General features: G+C 42.7%; 1 protein-coding gene across 1 annotated transcript in view; it reads right to left on the minus strand.

Moving 5' to 3' along the window:
- Nucleotides 1-1,080: 1,080 nt before the first annotated feature.
- The window catches only part of F9 (coagulation factor IX), a 36,984-nt gene continuing 17,630 nt past the window's right edge, over nucleotides 1,081-20,434 (minus strand). Inside the window, exons 7-8 of the mRNA XM_038748467.1 lie at nucleotides 7,106-7,220; nucleotides 1,081-2,345 (exon numbers count right to left, since the gene is read on the minus strand). Coding sequence (XP_038604395.1) covers nucleotides 1,798-2,345; nucleotides 7,106-7,220 — 663 coding nt within the window. The 3' untranslated portion in view covers nucleotides 1,081-1,797. The remainder of the gene's footprint in view (nucleotides 2,346-7,105; nucleotides 7,221-20,434) is intronic.

Consider the following 20,434-nt stretch of genomic DNA (forward strand, 5'->3'; position numbering starts at 1 on the left):
TATTATTAGTATTAGTATTTATTAAGCACTGTGCTAAACCCTGGGTTAAAGGACAATCAGGACACAATCCCTATCCCATATAGAGCTCACAGTCTAAGGAGGAAAGAACAGGCATTGAATTGCCACTTTACAGGTGAGAAAATTGAGGTTCAAATAAATTGTGGCTTCCCCATGGCAGGCAAATGGCAGAGTTTCTACTAGGCCATATTGCTTCTCTGTTTAATATTTTTTTTTAAATTTAAAATTCTCTTGGTTAGAAATAATAAGCCTATATGTAGAATAGATTATCTTGGCCCACTGGGAACAAAAAAATCTCTCTTTGGGCGAAGAATATTTTACCTTAGTCCTGACATGGCAATCAAATAATACAATTTTTCCATGAGATTGTAATTTAATCTGTCGCTTCCAGTGATCCAACAGCATGATTAGATCTATTTAGGTTAAGCGATATAGCAATTTTGAAAATGTTAATGATTTTTTATCCAGACTGGAAGTGCCCTAGGCAAAAACCAGAAGAAGAGTACAATCCTGAGGCAGTTTCTCTGGGATTTGCTTGAAACCCCTCATGTTTTTAGTGATTGAGAGGTGCCACATACAGGTGGTTTGTATGGTTATGAGGCCATTTTCACCAATGGGGGTTCATTCCTGAAGTGGTTGATAGCCTCTTGCTGAGCCTAAAGCCACATGGGGCTTTGTTTGCCAGCTTCCCTGATGCAGTCCTCTGAACTCACTCTTGGTCTCCATGGCAACAGAACGGGGAGCCTCGATTCTGCTCCCCAGAGGCTCCGTGGACACAGACACTTAGTCATCCACACTTACAGCAACATGTTTTGATGACTGAATTTTCATCCTTCAGAATTTTAAGAAAAGTGATTGGGATAACTTGCCTTCCCTCATGCCCAGGATCAGCAGCGGCGATTCCTCGTGTTCAGTATATGATTCTTTTATCCCGAAGGTTGTTAAGCATTTTAGCAATCCATTTTATGAAGGTCTCCATTTGGAGTAAACTGAAGATACCCAACCCACAAAATATGAGAGACAGACAATAGCAGAGCATGGAGCACATGCCATTTTCTTGAATGAAGTAGGTACTATTAATGTTTATTCAAAACTCTATTTCCAGCAAACATGATATATGCATACAGAGTCCTTCATACCACTTGAGAATTGCTACCTCAAATACTTCTCTGGCAGTATTCCACAAGAAATAGCTGGTAAATTTAAAAATACATTGAGGACTGAAAAATGTAAGCAAATGGATAATATCTAAAAAAGCTGCCTAGCATCCAACAACTTTTTCATAGCCAATTTAAACAACTTGTTTTTGAAATCTAAGAAATTTTAAATGAGGTTTACCAAACAAATGTAAAGCATAACTGGTTTTCCTATCACCTTTCAGTTAAATATATTGTTTTAATCTGATAAATCCTTCAGTAGTCTTGGCTAAAGACAGCAGAATTCAAAGGTGCGGAAACCAAATCTCAACAGGGAAGAGAAACCCACAGGTGCTTCAAGGAGCCGGAGCCACAACAAGAAGCAATGCTTGTAATTCAATAACTGAGTCAAATGAGTCTTTCAAAACAGGGACAAGTCAGCAAGGAAAACCTCTTGATTCTCCTGTACTTGAGTTGTTTGGAGTTCCTACACCATCCAATCTGATATGATCACAGTGACAATGCCATTGTTCAATCCGCCCTTTAATCATCACAAGAATTGACACTATCATTTATTCTAAGATTATTTATACTTTCCCCTCTAGAAGCCCATTTTATCTAACCTAGTAAATGTTGGCTCTGCTTAAGTTTGCTTCGTTATTTCTCTGATCCACTTAACATATCTGGAAACCCTGGTGTAAATTCCGTATTTGCCTCTTGCCGCACACTCCTCTCCCCAGCTAATTATTCCTGTTAGAAATCTGGTTTGACCCACTTCGACAGTATGAGGCCCTCCACTGTCTCCCTGACATGAATCTTTACCTCCGTCTCGATAACCAGCACAGAACATGTTATTAGAAATGGTGAATTTAGTAGACTGCAAGCATGTGGCTCTGTCTACAAATGGGACTCTCAGGGTTTGGAGAATTGGTGAAGGTCTTCCTTTATTGAAAACCTTACCCCAGCCACTCACTGTACCAACTCCATTCCTGGTGAAGAGGTTTGTGTACTCTTTATTCGCGATACAAATGGGAGTTATGTATCGGTTCAAATTTAAGGGATTCTCCAGTTCAAGAAGTGCAATATCATTATTGTACTTGCTTATTTGTGCATCGTAATTGGGATGAAGAATAGCTTGCTTCACAGGACGCCGTTGCTCAGTCTTGTCATCATCGTCAACATTATGTTCACCTGTTGAGAATCAATTTGTCATTAAGAGTTCAACATCAGATTGCACTTCCTCAAAGAAGCTCACAGTCTATCAACTCTTGTATTCTCCCAAGTGCATAATACAGTGCTCTTCACCCAATACGTGCTCAATAAATGGAGAAGCAGCACGGCCTAGTGGGTAGAGCATAGACTGGGATTCAGAAGGACTTGGGTTCTAATTCTGACTCTGCCACTTTGCTGTGTAACCTTGGACAAGTCACTTCACTTCTCTGTGCCTCAGTTACCTCAGTTGTAAAATGGGGAGTAAGACTGAGCCCCAGTGGGACATGGACTGTGTCCAACCTGATTAGCGTGTAACTACCCCAGGGTTTAGTACAGTGCCTGGCATATAGTAAGTGCTTAACAAATACTATAAAAATAAATACCATGGATTGAAATCCACCAGGCCCATAAATGATTGTTAAGCAACCCTGTGCCAAGTGCTTGGGTAGGTAAAATCAGCTTAGATATGGGCCTTATCCCAAGTGGTGCTTACAGGCTAAGGAGAATGGATAATCCATCTACATTTTACAGAGAAGGAAATTTGAGGCCCAGCAAAATCAATTGAATTAATCCAGATTGCACAGTAGACAAGTGGAAAAGTTGGATTAAAACTCAAGTTCTCTTTCCCCCAGGCTACACTGGTTTCCTAAATCAGGCTTTCCATGTCAAAGCAACGAAGTTTCTCATTCATGACTCTTGAGCCTTTAAAACCTACTCTAAGGAAAGCAGTGGGTGTAGGGCAGAAAGGACAGGAAATGAAACCTCAGGTTCTGACTTCTCTTTTTTCTCTTCATTACATGCGAGTGAGTACCTGGATTCAATTCTGTATGTTTAATCAAGTAGGGTCTTGTTACAAAATAAGATTTTTTATTTGTAAATTTTTTGATCGGATGATTTTTTGGTAACTGGCTCTGCCAGATCCCAATACCTTTTAAAAAACTGTATTATTTTCATTATTAGGTTTTACAGTAAGGAGAAACTATACCCCTCAAAAGGTATTAAAATTGGTTGGCACTTTCTGTTCTGGAAAAGCCCATTAGGGAACACCTTAGTTTTTGAGAGGACATCAAAAGTGGTGAAGCTGACCTTAGTTTAAGAAAGGCTTAATTTGCCTGTTAGCCCTCTTCCAGGGCTTCTATCATGGCGATTATCACCTTAACGACAGCTTTGTCGTGTTGTGTTTAATGAAATCAACTGTCCTGAAAGCAGGGGTGTGAAAACTAAGAAACTGCATCTGGGTTAGATTGAGTTTGTTTTAATTTGACTGGAAAATTTGGAAATTATTATCCGGACCAGAGTATTTATGTACCCCATGTCAACTATCAACATAAGAAAATCACAGAAATTAGAGAAGAATAAATGGTAGGATTTTTTAAAAAAACTAATATCCAGGAGTCCTGTTCACTTAACATTTGTGCCATCCACAGAAACATGTATAAACTCCAACATAAAAAAATTAATAATGTTAATTATGATGGTGGTATTTGTTAGCACTTACTAGGTGCCAGGCACTGTACTAAGTAAGCGCTGAAGGGAGATGAAGAGCAGGGGTCTGGGAGTCACAGGACATGGGTTCTAATCCTGCTACCACATTGCTGTGTGTCATTGGGCAAGTCACTTATCTTCTCTGTGCCTCAGTTACCTCATCTCTAAAATGGAGATCAAGACTGTGAGTCTTAGTAAGTGCTTAGTAAGCGCTTAACAAATGTAATTATTAGTAGTAATAGTAATAATAATAAAGCAATGGTATTTATTGAGCACTTGCTTTGTGCAGAGCCCTGTTCTGGCTTAGAAAAGTACATTTCCACAAATTTGGTAGCTATGAATCCAACCTACAAGGACTGTGCATTAAAATAAATTCCAGATAGGGGAAATGGCAGAGCGCAAGGATATGTGCATAAATGCTGTGAGCTGAGGGTGGGACGAACATCAAAGTGCTTAAGAATTACAGACCCAAATGCATAGGCAACTCAGAGGGGAACACAGATAGGGGAAATGAGGGCTTAGGCCTAGAAGGCCTCTTGGAGAAGATGCGATTTTAGAAGAGCTTTTCAGGTGGAATGAGTGGTGATGTGTGATCGCAATTTGAATGGAGTGGAAAGGGCAGAGTCTAGGGATGTTGTGAACAATAAAAATGATGAAAAGATACAGGACAGGTTCCGATATTTTCCTTAAGAAAAAACTGGCCTAGAAAAAGTTCATTTGTTCAGTGATTACAAGTGAAAAATCAGGGTCCTGTGTTACTCTTGGGTGTACTCAGGTATGCTTCTGTTATGCTCCTTTTAACTTTAGCAGTGCATACACATGATTTCTCAAAGTTGAAAGGAGCATAACAGAAGCAGAAGAATGATATCTTGCAGTAAATTCATTCTGTTACCATAGTAAAACGAAAGACTGAACTCCTCGTCTTCCCTCCCAAACCCTGCCCTCTCCCTGACTTTCCCATCTCTGTTGATGGCACTACCATCCTTCCCGTCTCACAAGCCCGCAACCTTGGTGTCATCCTCGACTCCGCTCTCTCATTCACCCCTCACATCCAAGCCGGCACCAAAACCTGCCGGTCTCAGCTCCGCAGCATTGCCAAGATCCGTCCTTTCCTCTCCATCCATACCGCTACCCTGCTCATTCAAGCTCTCATCCTATCCCGTCTGGACTACTGCATCAGCCTTCTCTCTGATCTCCCATCCTCGTGTCTCTCCCCACTTCAATCCATACTTCATGCCGCTGCCCGGATTGTCTTTGTCCAGAAACTCTCTGGGCATGTTACTCCCCTCCTCAAAAATCTCCAGTGGCTACCAATCAATCTGCGCATCAGGCAGAAACTCCTCACCCTTGGCTTCAAGGATCTCCATCACCTCGCCCCCTCCTACCTCACCTCCCTTCTCTCCTTCTACAGCCCACCCCGCCCCCTCCGCTCCTCTGCCGCTAATCTCCTCACCGTACCTCGTTCTCGCCTGTCCCGCCATCGACCCCCGGCCCACGTCATCCCCCAGGCCTGGAATGCCCTCCGTCTGCCCATCTGCCAAACTAGCTCTCTTCCTCCCTTCAAGGCCCTACTGAGAGCTCACCTCCTCCAGGAGGCCTTCCCAGACTGAGCCCCTTCCTTCCTCTCCCCCTCGTCCCCCTCTCCATCCCCCCATCTTACCTCCTTCCCTTCCCCACAGCACCTGTATATATGTATATATGTTTGTACATATTTATTACTCTATTTATTTTACTTGTACATATCTATTCTATTTATTTTATTTTGTTAGTATGTTTGGTTTTGTTCTCTGTCTCCCCCTTTTAGACTGTGAGCCCACTGTTGGGTAGGGACTGTCTCTATATGTTGCCAACTTGTACTTCCCAAGCGCTTAGTACAGTGCTCTGTACACAGTAAGCGCTCAATAAATACGATTGATTGATTGAAAGAATATCAAATTTTGCCAGCGGACTTGACATAGGTATTCTTATATTGCCAATGTATTTGAAATCTACTATTTCCCTGTTCAAAGCAACCCACTTGCAACCTGAAGGGAAAAGAATGTTTTTGAAAAAAAAATAGGCTGATGCAAATCTTGTTTAGCATTTTGACAACACACCTTTCACTTGAAGCACACATAGCTGTCAGGTACCTACCTTTCCAGAAAAGTAATTTCCTAAGATTTTCTTGTTTCTTAGCATGCTAATAAAATTGAGAATAATCCATTTATGGATATATTGGAAATTCAAGAATGGTCTTGTCCCGTGTGCCTGATTAATCAATCTATCAATCATATTTATTGAGTGCTTACTGTGTGCAGGGCACTGTGTAAGCACTTGGGAGAGTACAATACAACAGATTTAGCACAACTGTTCTCTTCCCATTACGATTTTATGGTCTGATTAAGAGATGATGGCTCTGGTTATACTAGAGAAATGGGGGTTTACTGTATGCAAAGCACTGCACTAAGCGCTTTGGTTCTATCCCCTTCCTTGCTGCCACCTTGATTGGATTCAGGAAAGTTACCAGAGTTCAGAGAGGCTGGTGGTGCCATAGTTGTATTCCTGGTTGCCAAGATAGAGGAAAAATAATGTTGGGGCTGTTTGTCTGCGTGATTACTCTGTGTTTGCTCTTTTCACTGGCGTTCAGATTAAGGGTTACAAAGATTGCTGTTTTATTTAACGAAGTCCCACTTCCACCTGAACTCCAGTTGCTATGGAGACTAAATATAAATTGCAAATCCTTATAAATCCTTAGAAGATGAGAGAAGCATCAACACCTCAGGCAACCACTGCCTGCCTATCTGTCAGGACTACGGAGTCCATCACAATCCAGGCTTCTGAATGCAATCTTTCAGAGAAAAAAAACCCCACAGATCTTTTTAGGAACTCAACTTAATGCTATTCAGCTGCCAGTGTTGATTTGACACAAAATACTAGTAGCAATCCACCTAGTTTTAAAAGCACATGTTAGATCTATTATAAATAGCAGGATGCAAATCTTGCAAATTTATCAAACAAATTCTTGTTTTGCTTTAGGCAGACTTGACCAGTTTATTGATTGCTAATACCATCAGCAACAACTTTATTAGGGTTAATGCAATACGTGGATTATTCTGGTTAGTAAGCTTGTTATGGACAAGGAACATGTCTGCTAACTCTGCTGTATTTTACTCTCCTAAGCGCTTAGTCTGTACTCTGCACATAGTAAACAATAAATACCACTGATAGATTAATTGATGAAAATCAGTAATGGCAACAGGCTTTATTTTCCTTACCAGCAATAACAGTGATCTCAACGCCAGGTTCAATACAGTGGGCTGCAGTTATCACCCAGTTTTCATTAATAATAGCTCCTCCACAGAATCCTTCACCTTTACTCTGCAAAAGAACCTGTGGAAACAAAAATACATATCAGGATGAACTACTGTAGCAGTGAACTCAAAAAGGTCACTTGAAAGCCAAAGTTAAACAATTTTGCAAGAGGAGCCCATTAGCTCAGGAGATTCAGAAATTCAGGAGTCAAAGAGTTGAAATTGACCTGAGTGGTCCTTCTACTTCATCATAAAGGACTCTAGAGCAGTGCTAATCTGAAGAATGGACAAAATATGAAAAAAGAGATAAGCTATAAAGGTACAGTGGGAATTATCGGTTCTGCCAATTGTCAGCTGTGTGACTTTGGGCAAGTCACCTAACTTCTCTGTGCCTCAGTTACCTCATCTGTAAAATGGGGATTAAGACTGTGAGACCCCCATGGAACAACCTGATCACCTTGTAACCTCCCCAGCGCTTAGAACAGTGCTTTGCACATAGTAAGTGCTTAATAAATGCCATCATTATTATTATTATTATTATTATCATCAGTAGTACCAGCTGTGTGATCTTGGACAAGTCACTTAACTTTTCTGTGCCTCCCTTCTGTCATCTGCACAATGGAGATTCAATACTTGTTCTCCCTTTTACTTAGACTGTGAGCCCCATGTGAGACCAGATAATCTTCTGTCTATCCCAGTGCTTAACATAATACTTGGCACAAAGTAAGCACTTAACAAATACCCCAGTAACAATAATGATAATAAAAATGATTATCAATAGCTATAATAGAATAAAATATTAACCAATTGTCATCCCTTGTAGACAATAATTTCAAACAGGGAAGCAGAAACATGTATACAGGGCCAAGAGTAATTTATTATAAAACTTTCTCTCTCTGAGCTAACTACACCCAAAGCCCAGTTTGTCTCTTTTGTCTCCCTAAGCTTCAGATTTAATAATAACAATGATGGTGTTAGCCCTTACTATGTGCCAAGCACTGTTATAACAGCTGGGGTAGATACAAGGTAATTAGGTTGTCCCAGGTGGGCCTCACAGTCTTAATCCCCATTTTACAGATGAGGTAACTGAGGCACAGAGAAGTGAAATGACTTTCCCAAAGTCACACAGCTGACAAGTGGAGGAGCTAGGATTAGAACCCATGACCTCTGACCCCAAAGCCCGTGCTCTTTCCACTTCGCCCTCGACTAGACTGAAATCTGGTGGTGCAGAAAGACTGGGTTGGGATGTGAGCTTTGAGTTGGGAAACTTGGCTGTAAAGGAACTCAGTTTGTTTTTTTTTTGAAGTCCAATTCCAGGTTATATGGATATTTCTGAGTGCTGGAAGCAAGCTGGAACTGGACTGAACTCTCTTCCTGTTTAAGAAAAGGTTCTGGAATGGATATTTTGGGGTGGTGGGAAAACTTGGGTGGATGGTGGGGAAGGGGAGGGCTCAGGAGGGGCTCGGCTGCAGCCTCACCTCAGGCAATCAATCAATCACTGGCACTGCATGAGTACTTTGTGCAGAACACTGAATAAAGTGCTTTGGAGAGTACTATATAGTGGAGTAGGTATGCATGATCCCTGCCCACAAAAGAATTTACAGACTGAAGGGGGAGACGGACATTAAATTAAATGACAGGTCATTTTCCATCACTTTGAGGCCTTGGGCAGTCGTGCATGACCAACCAGGTTTGGGTTGTGCGAGCCGCATTGGCCCGGTACTTGATTTGTAAGCATTTAAATTGCAAAATCTGGCGCCCTATTTTTATAAAGCAAAGAATGGCCACTAGAGGGCACCATCAACCTTCTGTAAAAACCTTGGGGCGTTGAACTGAAACCCTGAACGAATGTTTTTTCTACGAATGTGTATTAGTCGTCGATACCTTAACATTAACAACTGAAGAATGCACAATGCCCAGTTGAAAGGAGGAGAAACCAGTATCCTGAGCACAAGTCATGGGGTTCTCTTCATTTCACTGGTATTTAAAAAAATCTTTTATTTAATTTTAACTCAGATGTGAACACGGAATTATTTATAATAATAATAATAATAATGTAATTTGTTAAGCGCTTACTATGTGCCAAGCACTGTTTTAAGCGCTAGGGGAGATACAAGGTGATGGGGTTGTCCCACGGGAGGCTCACAGTCTTAATCTCCATTTTACAGATGAGGTAACCGAGGCTCAGAAAAGTCACGTGCCCAAAATCACACAGCTGACAAGTGGTGGAGCTGGGATTAGAACCCATGACCGCTGACTACCAAGCCCGTGCTCTTTGCACTGAGCCACGCTGCTTCTCCATATACTTATACTTAAAACAGTATACTAACTGCATGCCAAAGATAATTTCAGGACACAGAGAAGAAGGGTTATTTTAGCCCTTTGGATTCCATTCTGCTCTTGGACCAATACAGGCTTTTGCATTCTTCCAGTGTAACTTCTATTTAAGGTAACATTTCAGGTAACCCGAATCTGTTGAATTAATAATTCACCAGAGTGCAATAAATATGATTGATTTGCTGCCCAGAGAGAAATCCCTGGGTGTTGTGATCTTCTTTAAGCATCTTCTAAATATTGCTAATCTTGAAGATGACCAGCTTCTGCCATTATCAGGTAGACAGTTTATGTTGCCAATCTGTACTTCCTAAGCACTTAGTACAGTGCTCTGCACACAGTAAGTGCTCAATAAATACAATTGAATGAATAAATGAATGTTGTCTAAGGCTCCTAGTAGTTGGATTTTTGTTTACTATTCTGGACTTCACAAAGGATGGGTGGTGATATTTAAGTTGGATGTCAACTGTTCACTTGAACCTCATTCTTTTCCAATCAAAATGAATTATTACTGAATCAATCAATGTTATTAAACACTTGCTGTGTGCTGAGCACTGTATTAAGCACTTGGAAGAGTACAACAGAGTTGATGATGATGATGGTATTTGTTAAGTGCTCAATAGGCACCAAGCACTGTTCTATGCGCTGGGGGAAATACAAGGCCATTAAGTTGTCTCAGGTGGGGCTCATAGTCTTAATCCCCATTTTACAAATGAGGTAACAGGCACAGAGAAGTTAAATGACTTGCCTAAAGTTACACAGCTGACAAGTGGTGGAGCTGGGATGAGAATCCATGTCCTCTGACTCCCAAGCCTGTGCTCTTTCCACTTAGCCACTCTGCTTAGACACATTCCTTTCCCACCAGGAACTTACAGTTTAGGGGGAGAAGGACATTAAAATAAATTATGTATATGTGTATAGGTGCTGTGAGGCTGAGGGAGGGGTGATTTAAAGGGTCCAAATCCAAGGTCAAGGGTGATGTAGAAGGGAAAGGGAGATGAAGAAATAAGACTTTAGTCAGGGAAGGTCTCTTAGAGGAGATGTGATTTTAATAAGGCTTAGAAAGTGGGGAGAGTGATAGTCTATTCAGTTACGAAGGGGGAGGGAGTTCCAGGCCAGATGCAGGATGAGGGCAAGGGGTCATCAGTGAGATAGAGGAGATCAAGGTACAGTGGTCAAGGTACAGGGATTAGATTGGTGTTAGAGGAGTGAGGTGTGTGGACTGGGTTGTAGGGCAAATCAGAGAGATAAGGTAGGAGGGGGAGAACTGATTGAGTGCTTTAAACCCAATGTTAATGAATTTCTGTTTGATGTGGAGGTAGTTGGGCAACCCCTGGTGGTTCTTGAGGAGTGGGGAGACATGGACTGAATGACTTATTAAAATAAATATTCTAGGCAACAGAGTGAAGTATGGACTAGAGTGAGGAGAGACAGAAGCCAGGGAGGTCAGCTGGCATTAAAGCAGGATAATAATAAATGCTTTGATCATCATAGTAGCAGTTTGGACAGAGAGGGCAGATTTTTCAATGTTATGAAGGTCGAACTGACAGGATTTAGTGACATTGAATATGTGGATGAATGAGAGAGATGAATCGAAGATAACTCCAAGTTTATGAGCTTGTGAGACAGGGATAATGGTGGTGGTGTTTACAGTGATGAGGAAGACGTGGGGAGGAACAGAGTTTGGGTGAAAAGATGAAGGGTTCTGTTTTGGACATCCAAGTAGAGTTGTTCTAAAAGCAGGAGGAAATGTGAGACTGCAGAGTAGAGAAGTCGGGGCTGGTGAGGTAAATTTGGGAATCATCTGCACAAAGATGGTAGTTGAAGCTGTATGAGAGAATGAGTTCTCCAAGGAAGTGGGTGTAGATGGAGAATAGAAAGGGATCCAGGACTGAGCCTTTAAGGACTCCCATATTTTGGGGGTGGGAAGCTGAGGAAGAGCCTGTGAAAGAGACTGAGAAGTAGCGACCAGAGAGCTAGTAGGAGAACCAGGAAAGTACAGTGTCAGTGAAGCCAAAGTTAGATAATGAATCCTGGAGAAGGGGAAGTTCCACAGTTTTGAAGGCATTCCTGAGAGGATAGCAACCCTTTCACCAATACGACCCCAGGATCACATTTTCATGATGATGATGGTGTTTGTTAAGCGCTTACTATGTGCAAAGCACTGTTCTAAGCACTGGGGAGGTTACAAGGTGATCAGGTTGTCCCGCGGGGGGCTCACAGTCTTAATCCCCATTTTCCAGATGAGGTAACTGAGGCCCAGAGAAGTGAAGTTACTTGCCCAAAGTCACGCAGCTGACAAGTGGCGGAGCCAGGATTTGAACCCATGACCTCCGACTCCAAAGCCCGAGCTCTTTCCACTGAGCCACGGGGGTGGCCTCAGGTTCGGGACCACCCGGCTGCCCCATGGGTGATGCCCCCTGGGCCCGGAAGAAAGTGGAGAGCCCCAATAGCATTCTACATAGAGCCATGTCCTGTGTTGCCATGTACTATTCTGTTATCCAATTGAATGAATGAATGAATAATACAAATTAGTAGTGAAAATCAATCATTCAATGGTATTTTTTGAGCGCTTGGGAGAATACACTATAACAGAGTTGGCAGACATGTTCCCTACCCACAACAAGCTTACATCTAGAGGGGAAATTGTGACCTTTGGAGAACATGAGGAGAGATCCAATATCCATTTGGATACTCAGAGGGACATCTTGCCTCTTGGCAAGTTACTGTAAGGCAATTTTTTGAGAATGATGCAGGTTAGAATCAGAACTGAAAGTGATAAAGCCACGGTATTATTCACTTCTTGGTGGTATTTATGACATACACTGGCATCCGTTAAGATGTTCACTGAGCATCACAGCAGAGATGATCACAGCTGTCTCTGTTGTGGAACATTTCACTGAAAACTCAGTTAATCACTGTTATTGTAGTAAAAGCTTTCTTGACCCAGGTCAATCCTTTTTTAAAAGTTGGCTTTAAAGAAAGATCTTCTGAAGAGACTCATTCTTTCTCTGCAAGATAAAGCTAGAATATCTCTGTTTCATCCTCCTGCAGAAGCTTACTGCATTCTTGGTTGTGAGGAATCCATTCACTGGTCTTGTATTATTTCAATGAACTGCTGTGGGCTGCTCATGGCACTAAATGTCTGTGCCTTAGACTGAGTTTATTTTTCTCTTCAGCTCTTAACTGCCATTGAAGGATACTTCACCAAAGGCAAGAGCAACCAGGCAACTCTGGAAACTTTGACAAGTATTCTACACAACCAGTGTATGTGGTAGGACCTATAAATGGCCTAAATAATAGTCTTTCTATTTTTCAGCTAAGAAAACTGTTTTCTGCATTCTAGGCTGGTCACATAGAGATAAGGTAGGAGGGGGAGAACTGATTGAGTGCTTTAAACCCAATGTTAATGAATTTCTGCTTGATGTGGAGGTAGTTGGGCAACTACTGGTGGTTCTTGAGGAGTGGGGAGACATGGACTGAATGATTTATTAAAATAAATATTCCAGGCAATAGAGTGAAGTATGGACTAGAGTGAGGAGAGACAGAAGCCAGGGAGGTCAGCTGGCATTAAGGCAGGATAATAATAAATGCTTTGATCAGTGTAGTAGCAGTTTGGACAGAGAGGGCAGATTTTTCAATGTTATGAGGGCTATGAGAGAAGGATTTGGGCTTTCAAATAATAACTTAAGAAATGTGCATATTTTGCGTCAAGTCTAGTATGTTATCTTGGTTTCCTAAGCTAAATGAACTTTGAACATTCTTTGCTGAAATATGTTAACTGGGAAATTTCTTGGCGAGAAGGGTATGAGACTTCTTAGAGAGAAGGCATTTATAAAGAAGGTTATAAGGAAGCAGCATTCTAATCCCAGTTCTGCCACTTGTCTGCTGTGTTATCTTGGGCAAGTCATTTAACTTCTCTGTGCCTCGGTTATTTCATCTGTAAAATGGGGATTAGAGCCTCACGTGGGATGTGGACTGTGTCCATCCTGATTATCTTGTATCTATTCCAGCACTTAGTACAGTGGCTGCCACATAGTAGGCACTTAAAAAATACCATTAAAAAAGGTTAGAGTATAAGAACTGTATGTTTGAGTCAGGATTTTGGTTCTTTGAAGCTTCAGAGATTCTCTGTTTTAGCCATCAAAATCCTAATATAGGTGCAGATTTTCCTTTTAAATGAGGAGTTGCAGGGATGGCAGAGATTTCCTTTGTGTAGGGGGTGTGGTGAGGTAGAAGTGATAGGTTTTCAAAGAGTTAATTGTCCAGAAGGCCCCTATTTTGGGTCATCTCAATGATGACTGGAAATTCTCAAGTCCTGTCAAAGACCTGGGATCGGTGAGGCTGAGAGTCCAGTGCCAAAATCTTTGGGGTCAGTTTCCCTCTCTCCACTCGATGCAGTTGGATAGTTATCTTTATTTTATTTTTTTTTTGTTTTTAGATATTTGTTAAGCATTTACGATGTGTCAAACACTGTTCTAAGTGCTGGAGTAGGTAGTCATTTATTCATTCAGTCATATTTATTGAGCGCTTACTGTGTGCAAAGAACTGAATTAAGTGCTTGGGAGAGTAGAATATAAGACAGGTTAATTAGGTTGGACACAGTCCCTGTCCCAAATGGGGCTACAGTCTGAGTACAAGGGAGAACAGGGAGAAAATCCCCATTTTACAGTTGAGGAAACAGAGGCACAGAGAAGTCAACCGACTTGCCCAAGGTCACCCAGCAAGAAATTGGCAGATGTGGGATTAGAACCCAGGCCTCTGACTCCCAGGCCCGTGCCTTTTCCACTAGGCCACACTGCTTCACGTTCTGACTCCATCATATAATTAACAAGAGTGACTGGAGTGACTCTCCATTCTTCCTCCCTCCCGTCTTCCCCTCTCTCAGGTGCCACCCCTTCTCTTGTCCCAGGCCTGGAAATCGGTTTTTTTTGAGACCATTGAAGGCTACTTTTGAGAGTAAAAAAGGAAGCCACTTTTTCGATGATCATCTCTGATTCACCATGCCTCATTTCTTCCACTTTTCTGGTGTTTTTCTATCCATTTCCCTCCTCCTACTTTTGACTCTCGGATTCCACTGAAGGCGGTGACCATCAGCAGGAAGATCCCGTACTGAAATGCCTGACTAGGTCATTGGAAATGCAAGAAAAATAGAAAATGAAACAGAAATGTGGAGTGAGGAGGAATTGATAACCAGTAACAGCAGACAAATGTGTTGCAACAGAAACTATGTTTATGAATTTTACCTCGGACATTTGAATGGGGAAGGTGTGAATTTCCTACTTAATTTTTCATTTGTAAGATGATTGCATACAATATTATAAGCAGGATTGCTGTTCCAATCATTATCATCATCATCAATCATATTTATTGAGCGCTTACTGTGTGCAGAGCACTGTACTAAGCGCTTAGGAAGTACAAGTTGGCAACATATAGAGACAGTCCCTACCCAATAGTGGGCTCACAGTCTAAAAGGGGGAGACAGAGAACAAAACCAAACATACTAACAAAATAAAATAAATAGAATAGATATGTACAAGTAAAATAAATAAATAAATAGAGTAATAAATATGTACAAACATAAATACATATATACAGGTGCTGCGGGGAAGGGAAGGAGGTAAGATGGGGGGATGGAGAGGGAGACAAGGGGGAGAGGAAGGAAGGGGCTCAGTCTGGGAAGGCCTCCTGGAGGAGGTGAGCTCTCAGTAGGGCCTTGAAGGGAGGAAGAGAGCTAGCTTGGCGGATGGGCAGAGGGAGGGCATTCCAGGCCAGGGGGATGACGTGGGCCGGGGGTCGATGGCGGGACAGGCGAGAATGAGGTACGGTGAGGAGATTAGCAGCAGAGGAGCGGAGGGTGCGGGGTGGGCTGTAGAAGGAGAGAAGGGAGGTGAGGTAGGAGGGGGCGAGGTGATGGAGAGCCTTGAATCCCAGGGTGAGGAGTTTCTACCTGATGCGCAGATTAATTGGTAGCCTGGAGATTTTTGAGGAGGGGAGTAATATGCCCAGAGCGTTTCTGGACAAAGATAATCTGGGCAGCAGCATGAAGTATGGATTGAAGTGGGGAGAGACACGAGGATGGGAGATCACAGAGAAGGCTGATGCAGTAGTCCAGACGGGATAGGATGAGAGCTTGAATGAGCAGGGTAGCGGTATGGATGGAGAGGAAAGGGTGGATCTTGGCAATGTTGCGGAGCTGAAACCAGCAGGTTTAGGTGACGGCTTGGATGTGGGGGGGTGAATGAGAGAGCGGAGTCGAGGATGACACCAAGGTTGCGGGCTTGTGAGACGGGAAGGATGGTAGTGCCGTCAACAGAGATGGGAAAGTCAGGGAGAGGGCAGGGTTTGGGAGGGAAGACAAGGAGTTCAGTCTTGGACATATTGAGTTTCAGATGGCGGGCAGACATCCAGATGGAGATGTCCTGAAGGCAGGAGGAGATGCGAGCCTGTAGAGAGGGGGAGAGAGCAGGGGCAGAGATGTAGATCTGGGTGTCATCAGCGTAGAGATGATAGTTGAAGCCGTGGGAGCGAATGAGGTCACCAAGGGATTGCGTGTAGATCGAGAACAGAAGGGGACCAAGCACTGAACCTTGGGGAACCCCAACAGTAAGAGGACGGGAGGGGGATGAGGAGCTTGCAAAAGAGACTGAGAATGAACGATCGGAGAGATAAGAGGAGAACCAGGAGAGGACGGAGTCTGTAAAGCCAAGGTCAGATAGCGTGTTGAGGAGAAGGGGGTTGTCCACAGTGTCGAAGGCAGCTGAGAGGTCAAGGAGGATTAGGACAGAGTATGAGCCGTTGGATTTGGCAAGCAGGAGGTCATTGGTGACCTTTGAGAGGGCACTTTCCTTGGAATGTAGGGGACGGAAGCCAGACTGGAGGGGATCGAGGAGAGAGTTGTTGTTGAGGAATTCTAGGCAGTGCGTGTAGACAACTCGTTCAAGGAGTTTGGAAAGGAATGGTAGGACGGATATGGGGCGATAACTAGAAGGTGAGGTGGGGTCAAGAGAGGGTTTTTTTAGGATGGGAGAGACATGGGCATGTTTGAAGGCAGAGGGGAAAGAACCAGTGGAGAGTGAGCGGTTGAAGATGGAAGTTAAGGAGGGGAGAAGGGATGGAGCGAGAGATTTCATGAGATGAGAGGGAATGGGGTCAAATGTTGTTTGAGATATAGAAATTCAGGGACTGCCCTGGACAAGCTCAATGTGAAGAAGAGAGAAGGACTTGGATGCGGTATTTGGTATTTATTAGGCACCTACTATGTATCAAGTGCTGTACTAAGTGCTAGGGTAGAGACAAGGTAATCAGGTCAGAAACAGTAGCTGTCTCACATATGACTCTACAGTCCAAGTAGGAAAGAGAACAGATATTTAATCCCCATTTTGCAGATGAAATTGAGGCTCAAAGAAGTCAAGTGACTTCCCCAGGGAAACACACCAGGCTCATGTCAGAAGTGGGATTAGAACCAGTGCTCCGACTCCCAGGCCTGGGCTCTTTCCACTAGGCGATACTGCTTTTTGCTACATAGCCATGTCCCTCCCCTTCCTTGTTAAGTCAAACACCAACCACAAAATAGCCCTGTGCTTTCCCTTAACTCAACAACATAACTATACCCTTTCATTAATCCCTACATCCACTGTCCCTGATAACTATTCCAGACCCCCTGAAGCCCACATAGTTCCAATTTCATCCTTCTCTAACCCCTGCTGAGCTCACTAGTTTATATGTTGGTGTGTAAGCTTGCTGTGGGCAGGCAATGTGTGTTTATTGTTACATGATGATGATGGTGGTGGTGGTATTTGTTAAGCGCTTAACAGCGTGGCTCAGTGGAAAGAGTCTGGGCTTGGAAGTCAAAGAAAGTGGGTTCTAATTCTGGCTCCGCCACTTGTCTGCTGTGTGAGCTTGGGCAAGCCACTTCTCTGTGCCTCAGATACCTCATCTGTAAAATGGGGATTAAAACTGTGAGCCCCACATGGGACAACCTGATTACCTTATATCTACCCCATTACTTAGAACAATGCTTGGCACATAGTAAGTGCTTAACAAATACCTTAATTAATTAATCAATAAATACGATTGAATGAGTGAATGAAGATAGAGGTCATTAGCTACGAAATTCCTGAAGATCCTCCTATCCTGGCAGTGCTCTTCTGGTACCATTTCCTTATTCCCCTTCCTTCCCAGCTGTCTCACAAGTGGACAGAGCACCACACTAAACAATGGAATTGGTTGACATGATCCCTGCCCTCAAAAAGCTGACACTCTTTTGAGTGAGACAAACATTAAAATAAATTACAGCGTGGCTCAGTGGAAAGAGTACGGGCTTTGGAGTCAGAGGTCATGGGTTCAAATTCCGGCTCTGCCAATTGCCTGCCAGCTGTGTGACTTTGGGCAAGTCACTTAACTCTCTGTGCCTCAGTTCCTTCATCTGTAAAATGGGGATTAAGACTGTGAGCCCCACGTGGGACAACCTGATCATCTTGTAACGTCCCCAGTGCTTAGAACAGTGCTTTGCACATAGTAAGCACTTAATAAATGTCATTATCATTATTATTACATGTAAAAGGAAGCAATGGAGTGTTAAGATAGGCTAGTAGAGAGACAAAATTACAGAGATAAGGAAAAAAAGTATGCTCTAAATCCTCTAGGACAAGGTATTTTTCACAGTAGAATACAGTGCTGTGTAGGGAGATTTCTTCACCCAAATGACCCGCTTAGTCACTGAAATATGAAAAATGGAACTGAATCACCTCAGCTAAAAACTCTGTTTTTTGAAATGAAGAATTAGTATTAGCTCTTAAAGGTTAATAACTCTGGTTGATCTGGCAAGAACAGGAGCTGTATTTTCGGTTTAAGCCACCTCTTTTTGTGTCAGTGACACTCAGCAATAGCGCCTGTTTTCTGATGCTCTGACTGCAGACTGTTTGTTGCACAGCTTGGCATGAATTCAAATTAAATGTTTCCAAACAGCAGTTTAACAACACTGCAGTGAGGCTAGTTGGCTGGTAAGTAGCTAACAGCAGATTGTGGAATGGTTTCCATATCATTTTCCTTTGTTTTTTTCTCTGCCTCATATTTGAATGTCTGCTTATTCTCCATCTGTAACCCCTGCTTCATTAGCTAGTCACCTTTTGTCAAGACCTTATTTTTCCTCTGTTAATAAAGAAATTGAAATAGCCTTTATTACATAATCTCTTCCAAAATGTTTGGCTGAGGTGCTACAACAGTGTGTGTAAAGGTAAATAGAAGAAAATGAGGTTAAATACTGTAAATTTTTGGCACATTTAAAACCAATACATTTATAGAAAAAAATCATTACCATCAGCTAAAGGGCCACATTCTCCCTGCAGTGAAAGTGGGTATGGTCTTTTTAGGAAAAATAATTCCCATAGACAGGAGAAGACAGGCCACTTGGAGAGGGAAATGATTTGCTTGCAAAAATAACTTGTAGCCTAATCACAATTTAGATTTTCTTTGGCACTCTGCAGCTAGGGATGGAGCCTGTAAGCAGCAACCTTTTTAGCTGGGAAGTGTACTGCCTGAGTTCCACACTCTTTGTCATCTTCCTCCAGGAAATCTACTGCATCATTAAAACGTTTGCAATAATAATACACAGAAGGAACATGCAGACACAGCATGAGAACACAGTCAGTGCTGAGGATTTCTTCTTTAAATCACTTGAGGCAGAGAACAATATTAAAATTCTGAGCATAGTTGACCCCCTGTGTATGGAGGAGAACAGGACAACTTAGACTGAAAGAGAGGCTTAGTGGAAAGATCACTGACCTGGGGTTTAGAGGACCAAGGTTCTAATCCTAGTTCCACCATTTGCCTGTTGGGTGACTTTGGGCACGTCACTTAACTTCTCTGGGCCTCATTTTCCTCATATGATTTTTTATTTGATTTATTATGGTATTTGTTAAGCACTTACTATGTGGCAAGCACTGTTCTAAGCACTGGGGTAGGTATACGTTAATCAGGTTGGACACAGTCTCACAGCCTAAATAGGAAGGAGAACAGGTATTGAATACTCATTATATAGTTGAGGAAACTGAGGCCCAGAGGAGTTAGGAGACTTGCCCATCATCACCCAGTAGACAAGAGGCAGATCCAGAATTAGAACCCAGGTAGTCTGACTCCCAGGTAGTCTGTTCCCTTTCCACCAGTGACACTACTTCCCTTGATCTGCTTGACATCTCTTCAGTTCTTCCCTCTCTGAATCCAATGCCCACAACCCCCAACAACATTTGTCCTCTTCAAGTCCCCAGTGCTTCCATTCCCTCTTCTCCTAGGCCTGGGTGATCTTGTCAACTACTTCACTGGCAAAATTGATACCATCAGGTGAGAACTTCTATTTCCTCTCCCCCTCTTAATCTTTTTCCTGCTTCCCTGCTATTTCTCAAGAGGAGTTCTCTGCCTATTCTCTCTCCACTCCATCTGTCTGTGCCACTGACCCTATCTCCTCTCACCTCCTGAAAGCACTTGCCCTGCTCTTCTCCTCTCTCCCACTGCTATCTTCAGTCTCTCACCCTCAGGTCTCACCCACACAAGCCCTCTCCAGCTATCTCCCCAACTCCCTACTCCTATTCCTATATGAAACACCTGGATAGGGTCTTTTATATCCCCTATCTTCACTTCCTTTCTCCCATTTCTCTTCTAACTCTCGATGTTGTATCTCAACTACTGCTGCTGCTACTACTTCCACTGCGATGATGTAGAAGTCTGTTTCATGGGCAAAATTGTAGCTCAAACTAATGGCGCTGTTCCATCCTCAGGTCTGTAAAGTGACCACTGGCCTCATCGTTTGCTGATAAGTTTCTGGGCATCAATGGGAAGCCCAAGTAAACAGAACACAAAGCAGAGATGGAATACTATATTGTATGTCTATAAATTTTTGGAATGGCATTTCTAGGGAACATAGAGTGGGAGAAGATACAGCGATATAGAGTAGCCAAAGTG

The sequence above is a fragment of the Tachyglossus aculeatus genome, chromosome 6 (genome assembly GCF_015852505.1).
Source record: "Tachyglossus aculeatus isolate mTacAcu1 chromosome 6, mTacAcu1.pri, whole genome shotgun sequence".
Taxonomy (NCBI): Eukaryota; Metazoa; Chordata; class Mammalia; order Monotremata; family Tachyglossidae; genus Tachyglossus; species Tachyglossus aculeatus.